Source organism: Manacus candei, unplaced genomic scaffold, assembly GCF_025592945.1.
Source record: "Manacus candei isolate 608988 ecotype Guabito, Panama unplaced genomic scaffold, ASM2559294v1 h1tg000007l, whole genome shotgun sequence".
Classification (NCBI taxonomy): Eukaryota; Metazoa; Chordata; class Aves; order Passeriformes; family Pipridae; genus Manacus; species Manacus candei.
In genome coordinates, this window is record NW_026138055.1 from 4490439 (window position 1) to 4518068 (window position 27630).

Sequence of the window (27630 nt, forward strand, 5' to 3'; positions counted from 1 at the left end):
GAGACTGACTTTTCCAAATGGACACTGGCCCAGTAAAATAACCACGAAATAGGATTTGTGCTGGATCAGGGGAAGACCATGAGAAGGAAGGAGTGGACAAGACAACACATTATGAACTGACTGCAATCCCCATTCTCCTTCCCCCTGTGCTGCTGACGGAGAGGAAGTGGAGAAGCTGGAAATGACAGAGTGGAGTTGAGTCTGGGATGAACAGGGGGATTGGAGACATCTGTTTCTAGTTTTGTGTTTGTTCCTCATCATCCTACTCTGTTTTCAATAGGAAATAAATTCAGTTCATTTTCCCCAATTCGAGTCTGTTTTGTCATGACAAAATAACAAATGAGTGAGTGTTCCCCCTGCCTTTATCTTGACCCATGAGCTCTTCCATGCCTGCCCTGTGTATGGGTGAGTTTGAAGGAGCAGCTGGGTGGGGGGCTGGCAGCTGCCCAAGGTCAACCCTCCACAGCAGGTCCTCTAAACATGAAATAGTTCCAGCATGAACTGAGCAGAACCTGAATTGGTCATTTCTCTCACCAGCTCAAGTCCTGAGGTGAATCTTAAAAATCTCATCTGGACACATCTCCCCACTGAAAGGCCTTGAAAGGACAGGCACCAACACACCTCCCTTCTCTCCCTTGTGTTGCTTGTGCACTTCGCCCTTTAACAGGACAGTCCCAATTGATTTCACAAGACCCTGGAAGACCCATCTGATTCCCTACTTCCCATGCAACATCATCCCTCACAACCTCACATACCACAACACGCAGCAGGCAAAACCAGCATCTTGCCAATGTCAGCACCACACAAAACAAGGCAGCCCCAGCAAACCACACTGCAGATACCTTCTGCCATCTCCAGGAAAGCCCTGAGAACATGACACCCAGCACAGCATCACTGCCCTGTGCACCAGCCCCACTCAGCTGCACCTGGAGGGGACACGTTATCCACCAGCACAGCCACAGTGCACAGCCCACATGGAGAGATGCACTGATGTGCCCAGCCTGGGGAAGCTGACCCAGAAGACATGGCACAGCTCAATGGGAGGGGCTGCCCAGTGCTGGCAGGGTATGGAAACTGCTTTGGGTCACATTCCAAGTTTCTGTGATTGAGAAGTTAAACAGTTAAAAATGCTTTTGCCATGGGAAGTGTTGATGATCAAAGGCACAGCTCAGGACCAGTTTCACAGCATTCCTAAAGGCAGAGATATAAAAATAGTTGGGAGTACTGCTGAAAATAAGGCAGTGTTCCAACACTCTTGGAAGTCACAGATCTCTGAAAGCAGTAAGGAGGAGCACATTTTCCCTTTTGCTGGGATAGGAATGGGAGATTCAGGTTGTTGGACCCATGTGTCCAGTGAAAGTCCAAGATCAACATCTCAACTTCAGCCAGAAGAAGCAACTACACCCCACGACTGAGAAAAGGGAGAGGCAACACCAGAGGTCACAGGCACCTGTAGTACCTCCTGGTTGATGCAGGATCAGAAGAAAACAAGGAAAGACCATAGATATCAGCAGAGCAAGGAGAACCACAATCTCAGATGCTTTTGTGATTCAGGTAGGACCAAAACCATTTCCCTCCCTCACAATATGAGTAACTGCTGGTCATCTCAATAACTTTAAACATTCCAGTGATTTAGAGTATTGGTATATTTAAACATATTCTGCTGTTTTTTGATATTTGAAATCTGATACATAGAGACACACAGAAAGACAGAAGCACTTCTACCTCTTCCCTGTTAAGGATGTTGTTTGCAGTATATCTCAAGGACACATCCTTGTGGGCATTTGCTTCCCCCATTCATGTGTATTTCACCCTGCAGATTCACCTGAGATCTGCCAGTGCCTTTGCTCTGCATTTCACATGCTCAGAGGCACCAAACAGACAGGACAAACTACTGCTTCCCCTTTTTTTTCCCATTTTTCTTTGTAGCAGAGGTTGTGCAGTTCTCCCAAAAACATGGTGGGTTTCTCCCAAGCTCCTCTTTCTTGTGTTCCCAGTCTTCATCTCTCTGGTCTAAGGGGATTCCTTTCATTGCAGCTGTCGTGCGGTAGTTTCTGCTCTCCACCTCTGCCCTGTGCGAGAAAACAAGAGTGAGCACAGCACAGTCACATCTCCAGGTTGTTCATGAGGCACCATCTCCAGGGTCCATCTCCAGGATTGTGCCTCAGTCTGGTTAAACACCTGCTGCCACTAACACTTGAGAAAACCCTGCATTGTGCCCGGCATGGTGCAGCCCCAACCTCTCCTCACAAAGACCCCCCCTGGGCCCCATCACTGTCAGGATCTGGACATGGAAATTCCAAGTGTAAGTCTTGTCCAAGAGAAGGCAAACCCTTTCCTCCTACTGCAGAGCTCTGATTTTGTAGGCACTCAGGATTTATGCAGCTCTATCAGAAACACATCATCAAGTATCAGGGAAAAAAATACTTTTTTCTGTAAAAGAACAGCTCTGTCACATCAGTGAAATGCTATCCCAGCTGAGAGCAGGAAGCAAAGCCAGCGCCTTCACACTGATGAGCTTCATCACATAAGCTTACTACGACAGAGAATGATAGAATGGTTTGGGTTGGAAGGGACCTTAAAGATCATCTCGTTCCAACCCGCTGCCATGGGCAGGGACACCTTTCACTAGATCAGGTTGCTCCAAGCCCCATCCAGCCTGGTCTTGAACACTTTCAGAGAACAGCTTCTCTGGGCAACCTGTGCCAGGGCCTTTACCACCCACCTTCACAGTGAAGAATTTCTTCGTAGTATCTAATCCAACCCTACTTAGCTAGGCCATTCCCCCTTGTCCTCTCACTCCATGCCCTTGTCAAAAGTCCCTCTCCAGCTCTGTTGTAGGCTCTCTTCAGGTACTGAAAGGTGATCTAAGGTCTCCAGAGAGTCTGTGTTTGAGAGAGATTGTTGAGGCCCTAAGCCTGACGGTGTTTAAGAGGCATTTGGAAAATGCCCCTAATAACATGCTTTAACTTTTGGTGAGCACTGAAGTGGTCAGGCCATAGGACCAAATGATTGTGGCAGGTCCCTTTGAACTGAACTATCTTTATTTTCTCCTATTAACTATCTGCTACCAAGGGCAAGAAACATCTTTCTGTAGACTTAGAAATGTATGTACCTATACACACGTGAGTATGAACATATGCTTTGGGCTCAGATAGAAGGAGCCTTTGGTGCAGGTTCAACACTTGGCACTTTGTAGAGAGGCTGGCAGCAGGCACAGGCTGTGGGTGTCTGTGCCAGCTCAGCACCATCCTTGGCAGCTCTCGCAGCAACCAGGGTAAAGCCCTTTTCATGCAAAACAAATCTGATGCAAAATATGTGTTTGTTATTCAGAAGTAGCTGTTTTGAAGGTTGTTTCCTAACCTTTGCATGTCCATGCAAACCTCAGTGAGTCGTACGGATACTTCATAGCAAAATATTCCCAATATTTGCATATTAATAATATTTCCATGTTGATACATGTAATATTTCCATGTGAATGCAAAGAGTCCTCAGCACAGAGCAGTGGCCCAGCCTGGGCAGGCAGGTAGTTCATGCAGCTGGCAACACCTGGGAACAGACACACAGCGTTCAAGGGTCATGGTAGTGCTAGATGGGGCTGAATTAGGATTTAGGAAGGATTTGGATACTCATAGCCCTGTTTAGACATGCTCATCAGCCCTGCATTTGGCACAGACCCTCAAATTTAAAATTGGAAAACCTGCCTTTTCTCTCTTTTTGCATGACAAGCAAATACCCAAAACTGACAAAATATTCCTCATATTTATATACCACAGACACCACGAGTGGAGTGCAGACCTGCTCTGTGCTGTGCAGCATTATGTGCAGGCACACACTTAATTCTGTGTCTGCAGCACACGTTGGTACTGCCCAGCAGCTGACACTGCCTGACCACCTCTAGGACCTTCTGCACATCTAAAGGAGCCGAAGGTAATCAAAATTATACTACAAATGCCAGCCATTCCAGCTCCAAGGTTGGTGGTATGAGGAGGTGAAGCCATTGCAGTTGTAAGTTACAGTGGTTGGGCTTAAAAAAAGTGTTCCTGAGTAACAGTGATAAACTCTTGGCTGCCCACAGGCTGTGTTATGGCTGTGAGGTGACTGCACAGGCTTTGTGTGCCTTATAAAATGTCCTAGGCATGGGCATTCAAAGCATCTTCCCAGGTAAGTTCTCTCAGCCATGCTCATAGATGAGCCATGCCGCTGTGGGGTGAGTCAGGCCAGTATATGGCTCTGAAAGGCACATTTTCCAGCTTAAATCAGTCATTCACCTCAGAAAACCCTTCATCAGCTACCTGAGTTGCCCTAGGCTGTTGCTAAGGTATCTCAGACCAGGATGTCAATCATCCTGTCAATCAACTTGTCAGTCATTCTCCCAGGAGCCTCTGCCTGCCACGGGCATCGCCCATTGGGATCATCCAGGCAATTCCCCTACCCTTGCTGTCACCTCACTGTCATGGCCCTCGTGCACAACCAAGTGCCCAGCAAATGCTGCAGATTGGACAGGAATTACTGGTGAGGTTAATGCAAAAAGGACAGCATTGAATAGGCAAGTAATTGCTATAAATGATTCACCAAAGGAGAGAAGCCTGCAGACTTTCACTCTCACATTTACCTGCGCTGGTATAGAAACTAAGCATGTCAAGAGCTGAGAACAGTATAAAGAGAAACTCCACTGGAACATAGTGCCCCATTCTCAAAGGTCTGGCAAACCTGAGCTTTACTACAAAGCCAGGGTCTAGGCAGTTAAGACCCTACTTAGCAAAGCTTAGGTAACAGCTGCTCGTTGTTTAAATGTCTTTAAACTGAATGTCTGAGGGTAAGAAGAGCTGATACTTCTGTGTGGAAGGAAGGTGGTGAATAGTGAGGGTTTCCACATGTCAGCTCCAAATATAGCACAGCTTTAGCTCTAAGGTGTCCCTGGCAGGGTTCAAGGCCAGGCTGGATGTGCCTTGAAGCAACCTGGTCTAGTGAAAGGTGCCCCTGCCCATGGCAGAGGGTTGGAATGAGATGAGCTTTAAGGTCCCTCTCAAACATTCTATGATTCTGTGTTGGATGGGCAGGTAAAATGCAAAGGTTCCAGCAGCTTTCATAATAGCCAGAGCTTAGAAACTGGAACCTGTGGCTGCCCTAGAAAGTTTTCTGGGCTTTGTACAGGGGGATTTTGCACAGTTTGGGTGTCTTTTCCTATGGCAGAACACTGATGCTGTGTGAAGATAAAAGGTGGGCATGGAAACCTAACAGAGGAAACAAGAAGCTGTAGAAGTACAGCTAAAGGACAGCAGCACCTACAGAAAGGTTTATGTGGACTAAAGAAAAGTGGCACTGGGTAGGCATTGGCCTCCTCAGACATTTGCCCAATCACCATGCCTGATTTTTAACTTGGCAACTCTTGTGCTGCACTGGCAAGCTGGAGACTTTGAGTTAGATATTTGTCTACAAAAAAAAATCCAGGATATACATGGTGCCAAAGTAGTCTTGAAACTGTGGCAGTGGTAAAAGAGATGCCAGTAAAGGACTATTGTGGGACTGTAAATTAACAGAAAAACCCAGGGAAGAAAAAGATTTAGGGAGCTCTCAGCATTCCAGGCTTTGGCATGTGCAGGTTTCACAGGCAGTGTATTTAAACACCAAGTAGTGTGTGGGACTGTGGTTTGCACTGAACAAGCTGGTTGGCCTCTGGTGATCCGTCCCACTGCTTGAGAGAGATGCAGGTATGGGACACAGCTCAAACCTCTGGAGTGCAGCATCTTAATCCAGGGAAACAGCTTTGCAAGGATGAAAATATCTGCGAGCCAAACCTGTGGCTGAAAAACAGGAATGGTAATTGGGAATCCTCTAAAAGCATATTTCTCATGGCAAGTGGTGCCACAGTGCTAACTGTAAACAGTTAAGGCAGTAAGGAGTTTCCCAAAATTTGGGAGTAATATGTGGCCATCCTACTAACAGATCAAATGGTCTAATTTTCAATAATTATGTAAAAAATACAACAGTTCTTTTCTTCACTATAAGAAAAGCCAGATGATATACATATATATACATATACAACTGCTGAAGGGCTGCTCTTAAACAATTCAACCTGTGTCTTCAGTATTCACCACTCTCTAAGGGGTTAATCTTTGCCAGCTGTTGCTCTCATTTCTGTTGCTTAACAATCTCTCTGTAACACCCTTACAAAAACAATGATGTCACCAGCGGTAACACTTTTGAAAACATACCAAGGCAAACCACAGGAGGCAGTGGAACAAAAGAATTTCTTCTAAATGACTTCCCTGTGACAGACCCGTGTTTGCTTATCTCCTACTGCTCACGGCTACAACAGGCTTTAGGTGGACAGATAAGTAACACCCTGTGTTTGTTCTGTTGCTTTATAGGACAGTTTGTTTAATTTTCATTGCTGGAGCCCCATCCACTGCCGCAGCGGGACCTGCCCTCACTACTCACTTCTCCAAGAACTTGGAGCAGTCCTGGTGACCGTAGATTTCCGCAAGCCTCTTGGGAGTGTCGCCAAAGAGGTCGGCTGCATCCATGGCGGCGTGCAGGGAATGGAGGGTGCGGAGCACCCTCAGCCTCCCCGACTCGGCGGCAAAGTGAGCCGGAGTCCAGCCCACGTCGCTCCGCAGGCAATGCCGGGCGCCGTGATCCACCAGGAGCTTGACCAGATCCGACCGCCCTTGAGGTGGGCAGCAAAACGAGGAGAGAAAATGCAACTGCATCAGAATTTGTACCTTCGGGATGCAGGAGACAGTCACGCACAGTTGATCATAATTCCCTCAGCCATGGATTTTTACCCACGACCCGACCATTTGTATTATCATATGAATGATACTCAATAGAAAATGCTGGTTGTTTTTTCCCAAACTAGACTGCTTCCAGAAGAACTTCCCAACAAAAACAACTATTAGATCAAAAAGCTTTCTAATTTCTGAACAGCAATTAGTCATTGACCAATCGACTATTTCTTTGTTACATTTTGCTTTTTAGTTCATTGCAGTATAAAATTTAAACATAAAGAATGGGAAAACCTGTGAACAGCTTTACTAAAACAAAGGTTTGTTGGATAGGAGGTAGAGAAAATACTTGTTTTCATTCACCTTCTCATTTTTCTAACCTGGGGAATTGCTTAAAGAAGCAAAAAAAGTTATTTCTAGCTCACTTCACACTGTCTTGACTGAGCTAGATCATTCCCAATGGCCTCTAGGCAATGTTAGTCTCTCATTTTCTTAAGTAGCTCTGTTCTCTTTGCTGATGCCTAAATGCATAATAATCCATCAGGGCAAAAGAAAAACATGGTCTCAAGTTTCAAACAGCAAATTATACACTTAATTTCTGAGTAAAGACAGATTGCATGACATGAGATCCCAACGTGTAACAAACACTGCAGCATAGAGGAACAGAGGTTCAGCTTCCCATTTTACACAGTGTACAATTATACATTATGTATTGTTGCATCATCTCTTTTTTGAGATGTAAAGGGATATTTGATTTTAACAGACACTTCTGAAGGAGAAAGACCAAATGGGAGCTGCAAACACCTCTGGTCCTGCCTTGTTTACTCAAGCAGGTGAGAAAAAAGAAAAGTAATGTAAAATACAATTATTTTGTTCTATTTGGTTTGATAAACATCTGATACAAATACAGTGGGTTTTACTTTCTGCTCACTCACACAGGTGTACATGAGAAATAACTTCTTTGCACTGTATGGAGTCACCTCTTAGAAAAGTAAAGTGGGGGACAAGAGCCATGCTCTATGTACCCACCATGTAAATTGCAAATTTTCATGTGATGGAAGAAAAAAAGTTAAAAATCACTTTGATGGCAATCCCATGAATTATTTTGTAGGCAAAGCTCCCACTTAATATGGTATTTTTATCTTTTTTTTTTTTTTTTTTTTTGCTCATTAAGGACAAAACTACCAAATACAAGCTGTGATTATTTCCAGCATACGTATAATTACAACCAGCATCACCTTTTATGACGCTGGTTAGCAGAGGTAACAGAGCCAGGGGTGCCCTCACCTTTGGCAGCAGCCCAGTGCAGTGGGGTCCTGTCGTGCCAGTCGACATCCTTGTGGTTTGGGTCGCAGTGTCCTGCCTTCAAAATCTTTTCCACCAGGTCGTAGTCCCCCAAAGCCACGGCTTCGTGGAGCTCTGTCATGCTGCACCCTTCAGAAAGGTGCCTGGTAACTGAGCAACAGGTGTTTGGTGGATGTTCACTGATGTATCAGCTCCTCTCAGGGCTGTTTTAATAGATCAAGCAGCACCTGGATTAAAAATGAGACAGGAACTGTGAGAAACCAGAATTTAACAAAAATAAGGGAAAAGGAATGAAAGAGGAAAAGTAATTATAATTTATCTTCAAACCGGTGATCACAGACTGATAGTGACATTTGGTCTGTGGTCATGGAAATATGGAGCCAAGGGCAGCCCTTTATATAAAGGACTTATATAAAGGACTTGTATCTAAAGCCTTTCTGAAGGGAGTTGCTGCTAAAATCCAGCTCACAGTGAATATTTGCCACGGGTCTGTTGTGCTCACTAACCATGGAAACTGGCTCCTCCCTTGCCAGTGCTGCAGATCTGTTACTGGTAGCATTTTATTGCAACAACAGAAACGACTGTGCAAGTATTTTCTCTGATGTTCTTTGGCGCAAATAATAATAAGGGCTAATAATAATAAGAATGAAACCTACAGAAAAAGTGATGGGCAGACAGTGATAGGGCAAGGGGGAATGGACTAAAGGAGGAGAAATTTAGATTAGATGTTAGGAAGAAATTTTTGGCTGTGAAAGTGGTGAGGCCCTGGCACAGGTTGCCCAGAGAAGCTGTGGCTGCCCCATCCCTGGAAGTGTCCAAGGCCAGGTAGGATGGGGCTTCGAGTAACCTGATCTAGTGGAAGGTGTCCCTGCCCATGGCAGGGGGTGTGGATGACCTTTAAGGTCCCTTCCAGACCATTCTATGATTCTAGAAAATAACTGAGCCCATTGCTTAAAATTCTCATCACCAGTCCCATTCAATAGACCCCCATCAAGCAGATCTCCAGTCCCTGCAACGCTTTGGATTTCAATAATTATACCTGTGCTAGGGGGTATTTCCCAGCTGCTTTGCTGACATCTAAGCAGATTGCAAGGATCACTAGGTACTTCATCATCCTGAGAACGGAAACTACAATATTTTCTCCAGTCTGGTCAAATCAATGGGGAGAAAACTTTTATATTTCCATATTAATAGCTGAGCTTAAGCTAATTAGTCCTGTTGCCCTGATAAACCAGAAGCATTTTAGGGTTTGCTGCAGCTTCTGCATTGCATTTACTTCATGGAGAAATTTTCACAGTTTTGAAAAGAGTGTGATTTTCATGTTCAGCATGTTGGAAAGGACCAACATCAGAGCTTGCAGAGGCTGATTGTGAGGGAAGGTTTGCAATCCTAAGGGCTACATCCTGAGCCAGAGATGGATTGGGCCATTTATCTGCTCTCAACTCCCATAAACATACCAATCACTTCCCAGGTCCAGGCTGGAAGGACACAGAATCATCTCCACTCTGATTTTTTGCAAGAAAAAGATGAAGTATAAAGGTCAGAGGGATTCACAGCCTGCTTCAGACTTAGGTGGTTGGACTGTGCAGACAAGATCCAAAAAAAAAGACTCATACTTGTCTTCTACTGAGCTTGACTCCTGCATGTCTGGGAATATCTGAACATATTAAAAAATAAAATAAATTCTGGAGCTCCTAGTGGGCCACCGATGTATTGGCTTTGACATGCCTTGTTACTTGAAGTAACTAGTGGTTACTTCAACCACTTGTGCGCTGCCTCCTCCTCATTGCCTCTCACTAATCTTGAAGAACCTGTTCCTTTAGATTAAGCAGAGATGTTCTGAGCTGTCCTCCAGGATTTCAACAACATTAAATCTATCCTGAAAATGTCACATTTTAATGCATCCAGCCCATCACTGAAATGAGGGCTGGACCAAAGTACAGGGAAAAAACCAAACTCTTGGACCTTTTCATACCACTTGCTTATTCTTTTCCAGCTTCAGAGAGAAAGGGAGAGGAAGACAAGCCACTGATCCCACTCCAAGAGCTCACCAGCTCTCCAAGGGGACAGTCCATGGGACAGATCCATAAGCAATTTAGGCCAAGCCAAATTTTACCTCCCCTCCTCCCCTGCTGCTTCCTTTGAAGCTCATATGGCCGTTTAATAGCTGCTCATCCCTTATAAAATAATCTGTTATTATTGGTGCTGGTTTTAGGGTTAATTCCCTGAATTCAGTGTTACCGAGGGGGCAAATGCCAGGGCTCTGTAAAGGGGGGGTGAGTGCAGATCTGCCCCGCCAGTAGGGACCTGTGCTCAATCTGCTTTAAACCGCTCCAGAAGTTGTACTCAGAAGCGGGATATGCTTCCCTAGAGGGTGATTACCCCCTTTTCCTAAGGCCAGAGGAAAAGATTCGGCCTTTTACGGAGCGACCTTGAGGCAAAGCGCTCCCCCGCAGCTGGTCCCCCCTCCTCGTCCAGCCACAGCTTCTCCGCGGGATGTTGCAACCCATCTGGGGGAATTTTCTCTCGGGGTTCCTGGTGCTTGACGCAGCCCCACTCCGCCACGCTCGGCAGCACCGCCGGGACATCCAGAATCCATACATATGATCCCGTCCCTGCCACACGGAGGCACAGCCCGGCACCTCGGCGGCCGCGGGATCCGCCGGGACGCGCAGTCTTTGCTTGGGATGGCCCCGCGCCAGAAACTTGTTTTCCAGGCCCAGGGGAGATTTCTCCCGGGAAGATTGTCTCAGCTAAAAACTAAGGCAAAGTTTGGTCCCTCCCCTTCGGGCAGAGCCCGGCAGTGGCTCTGCCTGCGGGACAGACGTCCTCCTGTGGGAGCAGCCGCCGCTCCCCTGGCTCCGCAGGGCTCTGGGTGGCCGTCCTGCTCCTCTGGACGGCGGGACGGGAGCACAGGGCGACCGGGACACCGCACACCAGGTATGGGAAGCACCAGGCGCTGCTCAAGGGTAAAAAAAGGGTCTGGGGAGAGCACGGGGAGGAGCGACGGTGACGTGAAGGGGATTTTAAAGAGCTGGGTGGTTGCTGCGCAGCCCTTCACACAGGTTATCAGAGCTCCCCGCTCCCCGGGTTCAGCCGGCTCATGCAGGAAGCCTGTTCCCAGTCCTCGAGGGATCGCGTTTCTCCGGTTCCTCCCTTCCAGCCCCGTATCTGGCCCCAAATCCCCGTGCGTCCCTGCGGAGGGGTGGGATTCACTCCGGTGGACGTGCCCCTTCGCCGTTGAGTGTAGGGCGAATTTTCCGGTGGGGAAAAGTAACCCACCACTTTACACGGCCGTGCCCAGCCTGGCGATGGGAAGCAGCAGTGCTAGGCTGCAGCAGAGGAAACTCAGACTAGATGGAAGGGGAAAAGTTAATTCACAGCGAGGGTCTGAGATATGCAGACCCGAGGCGTGTCCTGCTTTGAGCAGGGGCTTGGACTGGGTGACCTCCAGCGTCCTTGCCCGCCTAAATACTTCTGGGAGGTTGAGAGGGACACAGCTGGAGGTTTTGGGTGCTCTGCCAGCACAGCATTCACCTCCCACACACCCAGCATCCCCATACCTGCAAGGGACCCTGCACCGCAACTGCTGTTGGAGCTGGTGGGGAGAGGGATGGTGATTTTAAGACGTGGGTTTCCTGATGTGTTTTAAGCTCGATGAACTCAGTGGTGAGGTGGTAGACTGGCAGACGTCAGGACAGCCTGCCTGTACTTTACCCTGTGTACTGCCACAGTACTTTACCCTGTGACACAACCATCCAAGCCTCTCCAGGAGCAGCAGGTGGTGGCTCCTCCAGGGAGGGACCAGGGGTGGTGGTGCTGCCTGGGCTTGCATTTACCAACCCACTAACATGTTTAGAGCAGCCCAGAAGCTGTTGTGACTTACAAATAAGATTCTCTAAGAGGCAGCTCAGGAAACAGAGGATACACCAATCCCATCTCCGATGTTATTAGTGGGTGGCCTCCCTTTCTCTGCCTGCTGGGAGTGAAACATTCTATCTCTTCAAAATCAGCTAATATGATGCAGGAAGGGGCTGTTCTCCAGTGCTTGCAGAGAAGTGATAGGGGATGCTCCTGCTGTGGGACATACACTTGGATTTAACTATTGGATCCAGAAACTCCACAGTTTATGGAAAGACTGAACCCAAGTGCCTCTTCCTGCTGACTGCAGAGCTGCTTCCTGCTGCTTCCACCTGACATCCCATGCCCCAACCACACAGCAGACAGGTTTCTCACCACCCAAGTCCTGCTGCAGGCCCAAACCAGCAAGCAAAGGGTAACAAGTTTTTTCAGTCCTTAAAATGAGGTATTTAAAAGCAAGGACAAGAGCTGGGGCTCTCAGGTAAATGCTGTCATAGTGCTTATGTGTGCTTTTTCCCCCAGACCCTGTGAGTGTTGAAATGTTTTGGTATCTGGGGTAGGGACTTAAGGTGATCCCATGCCCTGGTGATGAGAAATGGCTCTTTGGTTCAATCTGCAGTGCCAAATTAGGCAGGGGATGTCCTTAAAACAGATTAATCAGAGCTCAAGAAGGGGACAGTGACACCTTCGACCACTGTGGAATATCATACTGGGGAGTGCTACTGAGATGAGCATGGGAAAATGCCCTGAGATGAGGCTGTAAGGCCATAGCTTAACTCAGGATGCAGGACCCTCACGTGAAATATTAGGAATTGCCCAGCTCCACATTTGGTTCTCTCAGTCTCCATTTCTGATCTTGAGAAGGGGGATGTACTGACCTTCCCCAGCCTCTGTGCTCATGGTGATGTGCTGTCACTGAATTACTGAGGTCAGCACTAAGCCACATCAAGATGTCACATGGAAGCAGCCTTTAAAACATGCAGCATGCTTGTTTACTGGGAAAATAAGTGGCTTAGATCAGTGAAAAAAACACACATTAGCATTTCAGTGACAGCCTCAGCCTTTTACACTCTGCAACACAAAAGGCGCCAGTGTGAAGGGCTCTTTCCTTCAGCTCCCTCACATTCCTCAGGCTCAGCTCCCCCACTTTGGCAGCCTTCAAATAAAGGAAAAGACAAGGTCAGGAGAAAAAAAAACAACAAAGGAGAAAAAATAAAAAGGAAAAAAAAGCCAAAACCCAAATCTAAAATGGTAGGCCCTGGTAAAACCTCCCTTCCAGCTGCCCACTACCCAAGTGAGCGCTCCTGCTTGGGAACTGCTCACCATTTGCCAATGGCTTTCACCCTTCCCAGAGCCCCCTGAAGCCCTTTCCTCCCTTGCTGGAGAAGCTGACACCTCTGCAGCCCTCAGCTGCTGGGACAGACACTTGTCAAGGTGACAATGATCAGGTTTTGTCAGGCACACTGGTGCCTGACTTTTGTGCACACTGACTTTTGTCAGGCACAATGATCAGGTTTTGTCAGGAGAGCCTGCTCCAACACCAGCACCACCATCCTCTGTCCTCCTGCACAAGCAACTTCCCAGAAGATTCATGGAGATGTCGGGCCCCCTCAGGAACAGCAAGCCCACTTCAGAAAGTGCTGGGAAGTAGCACAGTGACACCCAGGACCCCATCCTGCTGCTCCCACATGCATAAGCTCTCTCGCTGGAAATCCCTGGAGCACTGGAGGGGAGTTTGCAGGATTTGGCCCAAAAAAGCTCCATGCTGGATCATCTCCTCATGCTAGTTCACACAGACCTATGGAAGCTCGTGCTGATTTATACTGACATTGGATCCAGCCTTGGAATTTAAAAAAAGCCTCTGTGTTTATCCAAGTGTTGGGAAAGGCTGTCGGAGCTCCTTCCTGTGCCCTTTCAATCCCCATCTCCGGAACCGCTGCAGGAACCGCCCTGCAGCAGCCACAGCACATCAGCTCTGGCAAACAAACTCAAACCCACAAACTGAAGGCAAAACCACCATGAGACACCAGGAAGCCATCATCTCCCTGGCTGAATTCACCATCAGGAACGAGGACATGCTGCTGGAACTTCCATTTTACCTGTTTATCATGCTTGAAGTGGACCCAGCTCTCATCTGAGGCATGTGAGGACTCCAGCTGCTAAAAACTGAGGAGCAGGACGCTCATTTCAGGCCTCAGCTACTGTACAGCCAGCACAGCTGTGACACTCCAGACTTAGAACACATACAGACATATAAACCCACAGCCTGATTTCTTAGAGAGCATAAGAATTTAATTTCCAGTACCACAGGAGGAGAGCAGGGCTGATGGATGCTGTTATCCCACAGCATCTATAGGGAAATCAATTCCCAATGCTTAACTTAACAGCCTATAAGGGGCTGGGTCATTTCTCTTCTGCTGCAGATGCTGGAGGTGCACAGATGAAGATTGAAAAGTTGGTTTAATACAAAAAAAATGGGCTGATGATGTAAACTATGGAGGCTGACAGGCTGGAGGTTTGATATTTCCTTTTCTGCTGTTCTTTCAAGGGCTGGACACATTGGGCAGAGCAGCAGTTTATCATATGAGTAGTAAAACACTCTGCTCAGTCACTGTGTTGTTATTCAAGTTCCCCCAAAAGAGTAAAGAAGAGCAAAAGCACCATTTTTACCTGTACCTGAATTGGGCACCTTCTGAATTTCCCAAGAAATAATGACATTGTTCTAGAGGAAAGCTGGGAAGGTGTTTAAAAGTCAGACTTCAGGTGCAAAATGTGTTTTCAACTTGTATTTCTTACCATAAGCAAGGTGCATTTGGTGTCCTTTTCTTAATATCTATTACTGCTTTATAAATTAATGTTCTGCTTAATACAGCTGGCTTATGAGATGTGTAGAAATTTTAACATTTAGTTTGCCTTTTAAAAAACAGCCATAATATGACAGTTTCTGAAACCTCAAAAGCACCCCTCACCTGAACATCTTTCTGTTTAGAAAAGCCACATTAAAGCATACAGACCCAGAGCTTCAGTGGCAGCTGAACTCCAGCCCTTTGGACTTGGAATGGGCAGTCAGAGCTCCGCTCCTAAACCTACTGCCAAATCCTTTCATAGCCCTGGGTAATGGAAAGAAAGCACTGCTAACAAAAACCACATTAGAATTCAGTAATAGCCTTACAGCTATCAAAAAAAGAAAAGGTTATGTAAGTTACATAAAAGACCTCAAATTAAAAAAAAAAAGTTCTACAAAATGACAAATGGGCCTTTGTGGAACAATTAAAAATCAGGACAAACTCTCAGAGAAACTATATCATAAAATAGTCCACACATTTCTCTACCAACTTACAAAAAAACTTTATTTTTGTTTTTCTGTTTTTTTAATGAAAGGGAAACAAAGTTCCCAACAGTCTCAGAAAGCCTAATGTTCCCCTTGAGTACCAGTTTTTGTCTGGCTAATGTACTACATGCAACAGTTCCCCCCAGATTTGCAGTTATGGTTAGGTCAGCTTTTGCTCCAATGCCTCCCCAGTTAGATCCTGCTCTGTAAATGATGCCTAATTGTCAGATGGAGACCCACACAGCAAAGACACTGAATTCAGCACATTAAACTTCCCTTTACATCTTCACATGAAAATAAAGTTGGCTTTTTTTTTTTTATTCCATATTTGGCTAAAGCTTTAACAGTTCCAGAAATGCAGTATTTGGCCTCCTTGTTTACTGCTGACCCCCAACAATTCTCACATTTTCCCTATATACACGTTGTTTGGTATCAAGGGGAAACCCTTCCAGAAGCAGCAACTCTGGCTCCTGTGCATCCAACAGCTGAAGGAGGAACTGGCAGGGCAACCTCTCAAAAAACAGCAGCTGAGCTGCCAAACAGTCTTAAATCAGCCACTTGGCCAGGCTTAAAACCCCTTCCAGCAGCTAGTATTAGCTGCCAAGCACTTAAACCTAACCACATCCTCTCCTGCGATCAGGCAGACTTTTCCAAGCACTTTTGCTTTATGGGATGTAAGGACGACGGAGCTGGGCTGTAAGAAGGATGGAGATGGGCACACTGGGACGATGGAGCTGGGTTGTAAGAAGGATGGAGATGGGCACGCTGGGACGATGGAGCTGGGTTGCTGTGATGACCACAGAGCTGGGCATGCCAGGGATGATGATGGAGCTGGGACACTTGGATGACAATGGAGCTGGGCACGCCAGGGATGATGGCACTGGACACACCAGGGACAACAATGGAGCTGGGTCACTGGACGCATTCTTGAAGTGGTGGATGTGAAAGGGAATTTTTTCCACATGGATGAATGGAGCCATTAGCTGCAAAGGGGAGCCAGGAGGAGGGCAATACCACACTGGAAGCGCAGTTTCCTTCTGGCTCCCTTTCCAGGTGCGCCTGGAAGGGGTGGGTGAATATCCAGCGGTGGCATCACTAGCGTGTGTATGTCCCGCGGAGCAGCCCTACGCAGCCAGGTCGAAGTCGTCACGCTCCTGGTTGTAGTCGAGCACCTTCTGCCGCAGGCGCGAGGCATCCACCCAGGTGATGAAATCCTCGACGGCGCGGGGGACGAGCAGCGCGGGGTCTGTGACCACCTCGGGCCCCACGCGGACGTGCCCCTGCTCCACGAAGGTGACGGCGTGGCGCAGGTTCTGCGCCATCCGCAGCTTCACCAGCAGGCAGGGCAGGCGCCGGCGGCAGAAGGCGGCGGCCGAGAGGCTCTCGCAGACGGCCAGCGACTGCCGGCTGCTCACCAGCCCCAGCCCGTGCAGCTTCTCCAGCAGCGCGGCGGCGCAGCGGGCGCGGAACGCGGCGCTGTCCGGGCCCAGGTCGCGGAGCCGCCGGGCCAGGGCGCGCACGGAGCGGGCCAGCGCCTTGTACTGCACGTAGTCCTCCCGCCGGCCCAGCCGGTACCGCCGCAGCGCCCGCACCTCCGCCAGGTTACCGCCCGACGCCTCCCAGTTCACCAGGTCCAGCCGCCGCAGCAGCTTCTGCTCGTGGTACTTCAGTTTCCGCACCATCTTGACGAGATACGGGATTCAGGCTCCGCCGCGCCGCCGGCTGCGAGGGGCCTTTCCGGGGCGGAGCGGCCGCCTACCCCGCGGTTCTTCCGGGGAGGAGCCGCTGACAGCGGCCGGGGAGGGAGTCCCGCCCCGGGGCGGCCGAGCCCAGTGGGGCGGTGGGTTGGGGATGGTCCCGTGTCTCCTTCTCGAAGGAGAAGGCAGCGGATAGAGCCCATCCCCGCGGCCGGAGCGGCTTCCTTGCTGCCCAGCCCGGGATGCGGCTGCTTCCCCCCGCGCTCGGCGCATCCCCGGGGCCCGCCCGGCTCGGAGGGGTCACCCCAGGTACGGCCGCACCGCCCCGACACCCGCTCCGTCACGGGCAGCCCGCCCTTGTCTCTCCAGGGATCGAACCCGGGCTTCGTCATTCCTCCTGGAAAAATGGCAGCGGCGTTGTATTTCTCCGCGACATCCCGCTGCTCCTGATGAATAGGCCGATTTTCCTTGAGGAGCCGCAAAATCCTCCCTCTGTGCGGTTCGTAGCACCGCAGACCTCCCGAGTGCCACCGCGGCCTCCCCAGCCAAAGGTTTCATCCCACCTTTCTGTAAGTGCACGGTGCTGTCTGATCCTTAGGATTCAGGATACTCCAAGGAAATTCCCCAGTAGAACAGGTCAGGTTGGTGATTCGGGATTTCTCTGATTCTCATAAAGCAGATTTATGTATCGGCTCAATCTTGAATTTCTTACTCCTGGATTTTCAGCGCACTGGATTTGTTTCAGGGTGGGTGATCTGGTCACAGAGGCCATGGCCCTCTCCTGATTTGCTTTGCGCTTTTCTCCAGGTTTGCCAGTGAAGGCACCAATGGAAATGTGGACCAACAGCACTGAGAGATTTTACAGAATTCCTGAAGGAAAGGGGCCACACTCGGTTGGATGTACGGACCTGATGACAGAAGATGCAGCTGAGGTAAAGCTTTTGATTCTTTCTCTTTTGGATTTAAGCCACAGTGTCAGTGAAACAACTTGCTGTAGTTTTACAGAGGAGTCACACAGAAGGTCTTGTCTGTGTGCTCCATACTGACACTCATAGCTGAGATTTCTACCTTTTCCATCCTGGTGTAGGATGTATACTTGGCATTTGCTAGATGGATGTAACCTGCAAGCCTTCCCCGTGGCCAATTCCTCCTTCCTCCTAATATCCTTTTCTTTCTGACTCCCCTACTCAAGATACTGCAGAGAAACTGTGTCCCACCCACCCCACCACTCCCTCTTGCACTGGGCTCCTGAGGAGACTCCACATGCAGTCTCTGTGACTGTAGCTGTTCTCATCACAAAGGTCCCAACAGGATTTGGCAGTGTTGGGAGATGCAGGTGTGCAGGGCTGGGAGATGAGGGTGTGCAGTGTTTCAGCTGCAGGGTAAAGTGTGAGATGTCTTCTTGAGATTTTATCTCTCTTGAGAAGAACAGGATGTCATTTCTGTAAGAGGTTAGCACAGTGAGAAGCCATGATAAGAAGATGGGTACAGTAAGCACACAGGTAGACAAATGACTTCACTTGTGGGTTTCTATATCAAATCCTCTTGCTTCTTAGACAATATGCCTGCAGTAACACTGTGGTTTTACTCCTCAGACTAGCCATAGTGGAGCTTGTGATCAGTTCGCAGTGGTTGTTCATGTTTTCCTTTACTGAGCTTACTCTGGATTAGCACAAAGCAGCAATTAGTTTCTCTTTGCAATCAGCCCATGTGTTTTTGTTTTGATAAGCGTTCTGAACAATTACAGTTCTCTCAAGCATAGATAATGAACATCTTTCCCTTTCTGGTAAGCAGTTAATCACTGGGGAAGTTCAGTGGGACTGTTTTGAGATCAAGTTAATATCTTTACCAATATGGAGGGAGGTTCTTCCTTAATGGTCTTTGTGTCAAAGGTTGGTTTAACTTTGAAAAGTAAATAGAAACAAGCTTCATTAAACAAGCTTTTGGTAAACCGATACATTAGTGTTCAAGAAATCAAGCTTTATTCTAAAGCTCATGTTTATTTTGGCCCTGATCTTAACTAGCTAAACCAAAAGCACAGTTGGAGCAAGACAGTGAATTTGAATAGTGTGTCGCAAATTCCCTTGCAAACCAGGAAGTAAGAATGCAGATTACACACAGTTCATCTGCCTGGAACTCTGCTTTGAGGTGTGCCATTGGTACATTGCTGCTGTCTGCAAAGGAAAAGGACTGACAAGGGGTATGGAGGGTCCACGTGAGTGTGGAAAGCTTGGGTGCTTTCCTGGGAGACCTGGAGTGCAGACAATAAAAGAAGATTCAAACTGGTGGTAAGGAACAGAAGCAGATAAAGCACAGGTTAGCAAAATTTTGTTTAGAAAGATGGACCACTAGAGACCTGTAAGCATCTTGTTGAGGAGGAAGAACAATATATTGTGTTCCCTTGCTGTGCAGCTGCCCAAGAGCTTCACAGACAGCCTCTGCTCAGTTTAGCCAGGAACACTATAGCCACAAGACCATGCCCCTGACACACCTCCTCTGCTGGACCACACTTCCAGAAACTAGTCTCAGAGTAAAATCTGTCTTGGTAACCTAGTGGAACAATATACATCCAGGGGGGTCCTTTCCCCCCCTCTCCCAGTTTAGCAAACTCAGTTGGGTCAGTAACAGCTTCATGAGACTCACTGATGCAAGGAAAGCAATGACAGCTCCCAGCTGAAAGGGTGAAGGGACAAAGTCATAAAATCATGGAATCACTGAATGGTTTGGATTGGAAGGGACCTTAAAGACCATATGCCATGGGCAGGGACACCTTCCACTAGGCCTTGTTACTCGAGGCCCTGTCCAACCTGGCCTTGAACACTTCTGGGGATGAGGCAGCCACAGCTTTTCTGGGAAACCTGTGCCAGGGCCTCACTGCCCTTACAGTAAAGAATTTCTTCATAATATCCAATCTAACCTTGCTCTCTCTTAGTTTAGAGCCATTACCCCTTGTCCTGTCAGTCCAGCCCCTTGTCCAAAGTGCCTCTTCAGCGCTCTTAGAGGCCCTTTAGGTACTAGAAGGTGATCTAAAGTCTTCCCAGAGCCTTCTTCAGGCTGAACGTCCCCAGCTCTCCTGGCCTGTCATCCTAGGAGAGATGCTCCAGCTCTCAGATCATCCTCAGTCACCCCTCTAACAGTCAGCCCTATAAAACTGCATCATAGAACCATTCCCAGTGAGGAAGACAGAAGGAAAGATCCAGCAAGATGCAGAAATGGAGCAAATTGGTAGTGACTGTAAGTTATTAACTTAGTTAAATGGAGCATTTTGAATTAGCCATAGGCTAACCTAGGGAAGGTAATACGCATCTCTACCTGTGAAGTTCTGTATCTCATGCTACTTTAAATTCATTTTAGGGACAGAAAGTGAATTGGCATCAAAGCCTGTATAGGATAGTAATTTTCTCATGAGATTCTCTTAAATCTCTTGAGCTGTCATTCTTGCATCTGAAGCCCTTTATATAGATGATTTTATCTTCCCTTTTCTCTGCCATATATAAAGAAATGCCAATATTGCTTTTTTTACTTTCCTCCTGATCCCAGGGAAGCTTCTTGCGCCTGTATTACCCAGCATGTGATGCCACAGATATTGAGGAGGCACGATGGATTCCAGATCGAGAATACTATCAGGGACTCTCTGACTTCCTTAACATGTACCGGGTTGTAGGAGAAAGGCTTTTCCATTACTACGTTGGTAAGACTGGTTCTGGTTTTATTCCTTGACTAGTGCATGAGCTCTGTTTGCAGGCCACTGCCTCGCTGCTCCAAGAACAGGGTGGTATCGCTGGACTGAAAAATATATTTTAGCAAACAAGTGTTTTTGTGGGATGGGTTTCTGTAGGGAGGCTCAGTGTTGAATGTGACCAAGTTCTCAGGCAGTCCCTGACTGCTGTGGATAGGAGTGTCTGGGCAGCTTGCTTTAGGAAGAGCTTAGGTAAGCTGCACCTGTGTGTTGGGATTCAAATCCCACAGGGAAATGTGCAAAGATGTAAAAGCTGGAGAGATCCTAAGGTCTGAATACCAACAAGACTTGGATGCCGGACTGTTAGCATTTAGGAGATATGTAGACCTTGTGCCAGACTGTGGCTGGGAAGAAGAGAGGGAAAGTATCTTCTGCCAAGTAGTAAGTATTTTCAGAATGAGATCCAGATTTGTCTTATGTATTTTAAAGATGAGACTTAGTACCTTATCTTTGGGTGACTGCTCTGAAGTCAGTGGTCACCACATTCTTGGGATCTCTCCAAAGAGCACACTTTCTCTCATTTCAGTAACAATGACATACACTTCTGTTTTTATCCAGGTTCAGTGACCTGTCCTGCAAAGTCAAATGCTGCCTTTAAGCCAGGAGAAAAATATCCACTTCTTATTTTTTCCCATGGACTTGGAGCTTTTCGGTAATTCTGCAGTTTGTTGACAAACTATTTTTGTTGTCTATGGAGACAACAGTTACCAAGGATGGTTCTGAACAGTTTTTCAGTAGGGGGGTGAGATCCTTCTGGAGCTGAAACAGATTTCACTAGTAGGCTGCTGTGTGTCAATATGCCTTCACTGAAACAACAGCAGGTAATAAAAGCAGGGTTGATCTATTTTTGATCATAGAATCATAGAATGGCCTGGGTTGGAAGGGACCTTAAAGATCATCTTGTTCCAAACCCCCTGCCATAAATAGGGACACCTTCCACTAGACCAGGTTGCTCGAGCTCCATTTGTTTTCCCTTTGTATGATAGGGGTGAAGGTATTTACTGACCCATAAGCACACTGTGAAGACTAGCTAGTTGATTTTTGGACAGCTCTTTGAAGATGCAAAGTGCTGTATGTGCTACAGTAGCATTTTCCCTTCTGACAGTAAAACAGCACCAAGGTGTTTTGAACAGGCTTTGGTGCCTGGCATACACAAACATGCTCTGCTGGGTAGCAAATTCAAACAGAAGGAAATATCGAGTGGGGACTAGCACATACATGGTGTAGTCAGCATTTAAAAAGCAGTGGAGTTGAAAGAGTTAATGACTCACCAGAGTGTGTTTTTTATTGCAGGACAATCTATTCTGCTATTTGCATAGAGATGGCTTCTCAGGGCTTTATAGTGGCTGCTGTCGAGCACAGGTGTGTATGCTGCATGTTTTGGGAGTTCTGATGGCAAGGAATTTTCTCACATTGAACAGAATGTTATTTATTCTAAAGAAGAATTTTTGATTCTTTTTAAAAAAGAAAAACTAACATCTCTCTTTCAGCCCTGCCCATAGCTGGGCATAGCTCCCATAGCTCAACTCTTCCCTAAACAAAAGGAACTTTGCTTAGATAAGCCCTGGAGTAAAAAGTCTCACAGTAGATAGAATATGGAGAATATAAAGAAGTTGAGAGTTTTGGTGGGGTTATTGCATCATTTAGAAAGTCTGTCTACACTCAGTTGCAATTGCAGTAGCACTGGTTGATAACTGGATCTCCAGATCAGTGAAATCTAAAACCTGTGCTGACTTCTTCTCAGACCAAATGGAATGCATACCCAGAAATAACCTTTTGCTGATATTACAGAGATGAATCTGCTTCAGCAACATATTATTGTAAAAGAAGGTCCGTTTCTGAATCACGGGAAGAATCTACATCAAACATGGAGAAGGAGTGGATCTACTACAGGAAACTGAAAACTGGAGAGGAGGAGCGTTGCTTGCGCCATAAGCAGGTACTTGGACTGGGTCTGTGCTCTGGGAAGTGTGGCAGGAGGGCTGTGTTTAGGGCTGACTAGCAGACTCTTTCCCTTTGGCAGTGTCTACAGTCTTCTGCCATGACTCAGGGTATATATAAATATGGATCAAGTCATGTGTTCCTGAAGATGGAAAAGCCAAGAACAGTTTTCTTCAGAGCATAAACAACTTCCTCAACAAAGCTTTCTCGTGAAGCTGCACTCTTGAGCTGAGTCAGCTGTTTGTCCTCTGGTTCCACTCAACTTTCTGTTTCTTCTTTGTGTCTTCACAGTTTTACTGCCCAGCCCAGCCTATAAGTGACACAGAGTTCATTTCATATGTTTTTGTGGCCTTAGGCTCGCTTTAGCTTTCATTTACTGTTGCATAGCAAGATGAATCATGGCTGCTCTGAGGGGGATGTTTGCTTCATAGTCTTCAACACACTGAAGGTGGTTTTTAGCAATGTAAACAGTGCAGACTTCCTGCTTATAAGCAGTATCCATGCTAGATGTGGTGTGACCATACTGATGACCTCCTCCAAGCATAACTTGACCTTTAAAATATGGGAGTGTTTTTTCCAGCTAGTGAAAACTCAGTCAGGGAGCTGCTTCTCTTTATCTCCCAGGGCCATACAGACAGCAGTCCAAGAGTCATTTCCTGTATGCCTACAACATCCTGCTTATGAGTCTCAGTGTGTAATGTCTGAGCTTGCAAACAACCTGCAGAAGCCATTGTCTACAAATTTCAGAAGTAGAGAAGTCAGGAGATTGGGATGTATTTGAAATTCAATGGTGCACAGACATCTTGCTGGCTGCCTACACACTGTGGTTCCCAAGAACACTCCTGTTTTTTGATTCTTCTTGAAGCTTCTCTTTTACTGACATATCAAAGTTAAAAACTGTTCTTATGTGGGACAATGAAAACCTTTATTTGCAACAGCTTTGCTACAGTTTTCAAGGATGTGTATATATAAAAAATGAGATGGGCTTCTTAGCTGTTTCTTATTTGGGGTTTATCCGGTGTAAAGACAGTTTCAAGGCTATTGTGCAGATACCCCAACCTCTCCTTCTCCCCAGGTGCAGCAAAGAGCACAGGAGTGTATCAAAGCTCTCAATCTCATTCTTAAAATCAGTTCAGGAGAGGAAGTAACAAATGTACTACATTCAGACTTTGACTGGAACAGCCTAAAGGTGAGTGAAAGGTGGTGACTGCATTTTGTTAAACACCTAATAATGCTTCTGGTCTCCCTTTTCCATTTCTAAACTGGTTCCTGTAAATTATTCTGAAGATCACACTGTAGATCTATGAACATATTCTCAGGTCATCTCAAGCTGGATAGATAGCAATGGAGCTGAAATGATGCTCTTCTCACTTCAATAGGATCTATTTCCTAAGAAATTATTCCCTTTAAAAAAAAAAGTTTGGGAAAGAAAGTCTCTTACGGCGCCTGGATTTTTTTGACAGGATTCTGTTGATACTAGCAGAATAGCTGTGATGGGACACTCTTTTGGTGGTGCTACAGTTATTGAGAGTCTCAGCAAAGAAATAAGATTCAGGTGAGTATGCAAAACAAGGCAAGAGACATTTGGCACTGGAGAGCTCTGGAGCAGAGCACCTTCTCTAGGATCCCCCAGCTACTAATTAGCAACTGAAGCAAAGGTTTGTTTGGTATGTCTTGCTTTCTCCAGTCATGCTTCTTCCAATTGTGGGGATGTGGTGGAACATAATAGCTGTATCTTATTATATCAGGATACTGTGGGACCCTGCTGTCCTGGCAATGGAGACCAACAAATGCAAGAACAGACTAATTCTCTTCCCCCAGAGCAGAAATAATTTTGAAACAAAATGATTCATTAACCTGTTCAGTATCAGAGAGAGCTCTTTCCCATGTCTCTTGCAAGTCAAAGCATGCTGAGAACTTCCATTAAAAGCTTTCTGCTTCTGTGCCAATATCCAGTTGTTTTTGGCAGGTGTGGCATTGCCCTCGATGTGTGGATGCTTCCTGTAGGTGATGACATTTATCAGAACAGTGTCCAGCAACCGCTGCTTTTTATCAACTCTGAAAAATTCCAGTGGGCTGATAACATCTTAAAGATTAAGAAGCTCATCTCCAATGACACAAACAAGAAAATGATCACTATCAAGTAAGTGTCCAGGATCCATAATTTCTGTGGTTGAAGGTGAATCTTTCCTTTCTTGTTGGAGCTGTGCAGTTATATGTAACTGCAGAAAGACAGTCACTAGAGCACAAGTCCTATGAGGAGCAGCTGAGGGAGCTGGGGGGCTCAGCCTGAAGAGAAGGAGGCTCAAGGGGGAACCCTACCACTCTCTACAACTACCTGAAAGGAGGGTGTAGCCAGGTAGGGGTTGGTCTCTTCTCCCAAGTAAAAAGTGATAGGACAAGAGGAAATGGCCTCAAGTTGTACCAGGGGTGGTTTAGATTGGATATTGGGGAAACTTTCTTCACTGAAAGGGCTGTCAGGCATTGGAACAGGCTGCCCAGGGAAGTGGAGGAGTCACCATCCCTGGAGGTATTTAAAACTCATGCAGAAGTGGCACTGAGGAACCTGGTGCATTGGTGGGATTGGCAGTGCTGGTTTAACAGTTGGACTTGATAATCTTAAAGGTCTTTTCCAGCCTGAATGCTTCTACAATTCTGTCCTTCCTCATGGCCCAGGTTTTTACTGCACACTTAAATGAGCCATACATCTCCCATACTGGGGACAGACCTCTCAAAGCAGCCAGTAACTCCAGGTTTTGAGATACTCCAAGGTGTGCATTCCTGCCCTGGGTCACAAGTGTTGCATGCATCATCTGAAGACTTTAAATAGCCTTCTGGGGGCAGTTCTGCACTCACCCAGTGAAAGCAGTGCAGTGGATGGTTCTATCCTGCACCACAGACAAGGATTTATCTTGATGTTTTGCTAAGCCAACGCTTTATTGCCATTGCTGCTGTAGTGACCTACACTGAGCATGTACAAACTTTCCTCCCTTCTGTGCTTAGTACAGAATTTCCTGCTAATCTTGCATGCTTGTGAGATTAACGTGTTTTATCTTCTGCTAAAGAAAACAGTGTAAGACACAACTGAAGTCTTTGCATATTTTAATTGCGTGAATTAATGTATTCTTATAAACCTGTTGATCATTTCTGTATTTGCAGGGGGTCAGTACATCAGAGCTTTCCTGACTTTACCTTTATAAGTGGAGGAATTATTGCAAGATTTTTCAAATTAAAAGGAGAAATAGATCCAAATGAAGCTATTGATATCAGCAATCATGCTTCATTGGCCTTCCTGCAGAAACATCTAAGTAAGTATCTGTTTACAGAAAAGTATGAAGTTAGCTCATATTTAATTCCTGTGAAGCTTTTTATTGAGTTTAAAGCAAGATCAAAATAAGTGTGTCAGTGGAAAAAACAAGTCAGACAGTTTCTAGAGGTTTGTCAGTTACTTTTGTAAGCTTAGCAACTCAGAGGAATGGCACTGGCATTTTGTTCTCATAGAAAAAATGATACTCCAGATTTTTATGTTCCTTAAAACATCATGCCTCCCCTACTTTGCCAAGTTGGTTTAATTTTTCAGTGTAGTTTTACAAAAAGCTGATTACTTACTCATTACCACTTGGGTTTTATTTCCCCCATTTTACAGGTCTTAAGAAAGATTTCGATAAGTGGGATTCACTTGTGGATGGCATAGGACCCAATGTTATTCCTGGAAGCAATATTGACATATCTCCAGCTGAACCTGAATAAGGAATACAAAGAAGTACTGAAAATGCCATGGACATCAGGACACTAATGCTGGCCAGACATTGCTCAGACATGGGGTGGCATTAAACACCTACACAGCTTTTGGGGTGTGGAATAAAAAAAAAAAAAAAAAAGGCATTAAGTTACATTACCATAAAACCAGAGGTTTTGGTTCAAATGAGTTAGTAGGATAATAGTGAATGGATAGTAGGATAATACTGAAATACTGCAACAGGGTAACTTCTGCTTTGTAGGCAGCTTGGGGGAAATCACTTCATGGTAATTTAAATGCTCTTTTGGGTTTTGACCTAAGTCAAGTTTGTGGAGAGACAGATTAAGCTCCAAGGAATACAACTACAGTTCTGCTTACCAAGCTTTAAGTCAGTTTGCATCCAGCAAGCAACCAAAACAAAGCCCCCCCCAAAACCACCACTTTGTCATTTAGATAGTTTCAGCTGTACTGTGACAACAGCTGTGAGTTGGGGCAGGTTGTTGCTCCTTCCAGTCAGAAAGGTACCAGTGGAGGGTGGTCTTCAAAACTGCCTTATTTTAGTAAACCACGGTAAAAGCTACAGGAAATAGTTAAGATCACAGCAGAGAAAGGTGTTTGTTCAGACACAGGACTCCTTGTATGAACTTGATCCACTTAAATGTAAGATCTGTGTTTAGTGCCATACCTACAGAATATTTCTATTCCAAAAGCTTCTGAATTGGTCACTCTTGCTCTAGCAACTGTAATTCCCTTTGGGGAAAGCTCCAGGCAGTTCTTCTCTTGTTAATGTCTGTTACCACTATCACACAGTCTGCAGGTGACATTATAGAGATGTGGCACCTGTAAAGCTCCCTTTACATGGTCCTTGTTAGCACTGCTTGATGTCCTGAGGTCTCTCATGGTACTAATTCTCCCCTGATACTCATCTTTGTCCAGGTACAGTGCTGTCTGTAGCTGACAGCAGAAGCAGCTGGCTCCCACTGACAGAGAGCAATAGTAATACCTGGACAAACAGTGTCAGCAGCCACCTGGTCAGCCTTGTTTAAGGCTGTCATTTTTGGATCAGAAGTCTCTGAATCTGCCCCATGGGAAGGGTGTCTTCTGAATTATGTTCATTTCAAAATGAGGTTACAAACAAAACTGAAGCAAGCAGAACAAGCAAAGCAATTAACAGTGTAATTAAATGTTACATAACCTGTGATCTTAAAATGAGATTGCAACAACACCTAAGACCTGTCCTTCAAAATTCAATGAAGTTCTTTCCAACCTACCACCATGTATTGTCT

General features: G+C 46.3%; 3 protein-coding genes across 11 annotated transcripts in view; 1 reads left to right on the forward strand and 2 right to left on the reverse strand.

Moving 5' to 3' along the window:
- ANKRD66 (ankyrin repeat domain 66) overlaps positions 1–12981 on the reverse strand; it is a 75090-nt gene extending 62109 nt beyond the window's left edge. Inside the window, exons 1-4 of one of the 4 annotated variants that reach the window (XM_051810796.1) lie at positions 11600–12981; positions 8019–8263; positions 6445–6673; positions 803–2072 (exon numbers count right to left, since the gene is read on the reverse strand). In XM_051810796.1, coding sequence (XP_051666756.1) covers positions 1892–2072; positions 6445–6673; positions 8019–8157 — 549 coding nt within the window. In that variant the 5' untranslated portion in view covers positions 8158–8263; positions 11600–12981 and the 3' untranslated portion in view covers positions 803–1891. Of the gene's footprint in view, positions 1–802; positions 2073–6444; positions 6674–8018; positions 9089–10467; positions 10604–11599 lie in introns of those variants that run through there. The other 3 variants (XM_051810802.1, XM_051810813.1, XR_007908217.1) reach the window with 3 other exon arrangements.
- Positions 10709–27614, forward strand: PLA2G7 (phospholipase A2 group VII). 6 transcript variants are annotated; one of them, XM_051810324.1, is made up of 11 exons: positions 10709–10976; positions 17733–17857; positions 20466–20616; positions 21223–21316; positions 21958–22026; positions 22456–22603; positions 23681–23794; positions 24069–24160; positions 24575–24748; positions 25765–25913; positions 26252–27614. In XM_051810324.1, the coding sequence occupies exons 1-11, from the start codon at positions 10724–10726 to the stop codon at positions 26353–26355; spliced, it is 1473 nt and encodes a 490-aa protein (XP_051666284.1). In that variant the 5' UTR covers positions 10709–10723; the 3' UTR covers positions 26356–27614. The 6 variants fall into 6 exon arrangements, with proteins under 6 accessions (XP_051666284.1, XP_051666325.1, XP_051666283.1 ...); XM_051810365.1 differs by lacking the exon at positions 10709–10976 and adding an exon at positions 16871–16889; XM_051810323.1 differs by lacking the exon at positions 10709–10976 and adding an exon at positions 17019–17561.
- On the reverse strand, positions 15399–16966 carry IMP3 (IMP U3 small nucleolar ribonucleoprotein 3). Its single transcript, XM_051810783.1, has one exon. The coding sequence runs from the start codon at positions 16908–16910 to the stop codon at positions 16353–16355; it is 558 nt and encodes a 185-aa protein (XP_051666743.1). The 5' UTR covers positions 16911–16966; the 3' UTR covers positions 15399–16352.
- Positions 27615–27630: the final 16 nt, after the last annotated feature.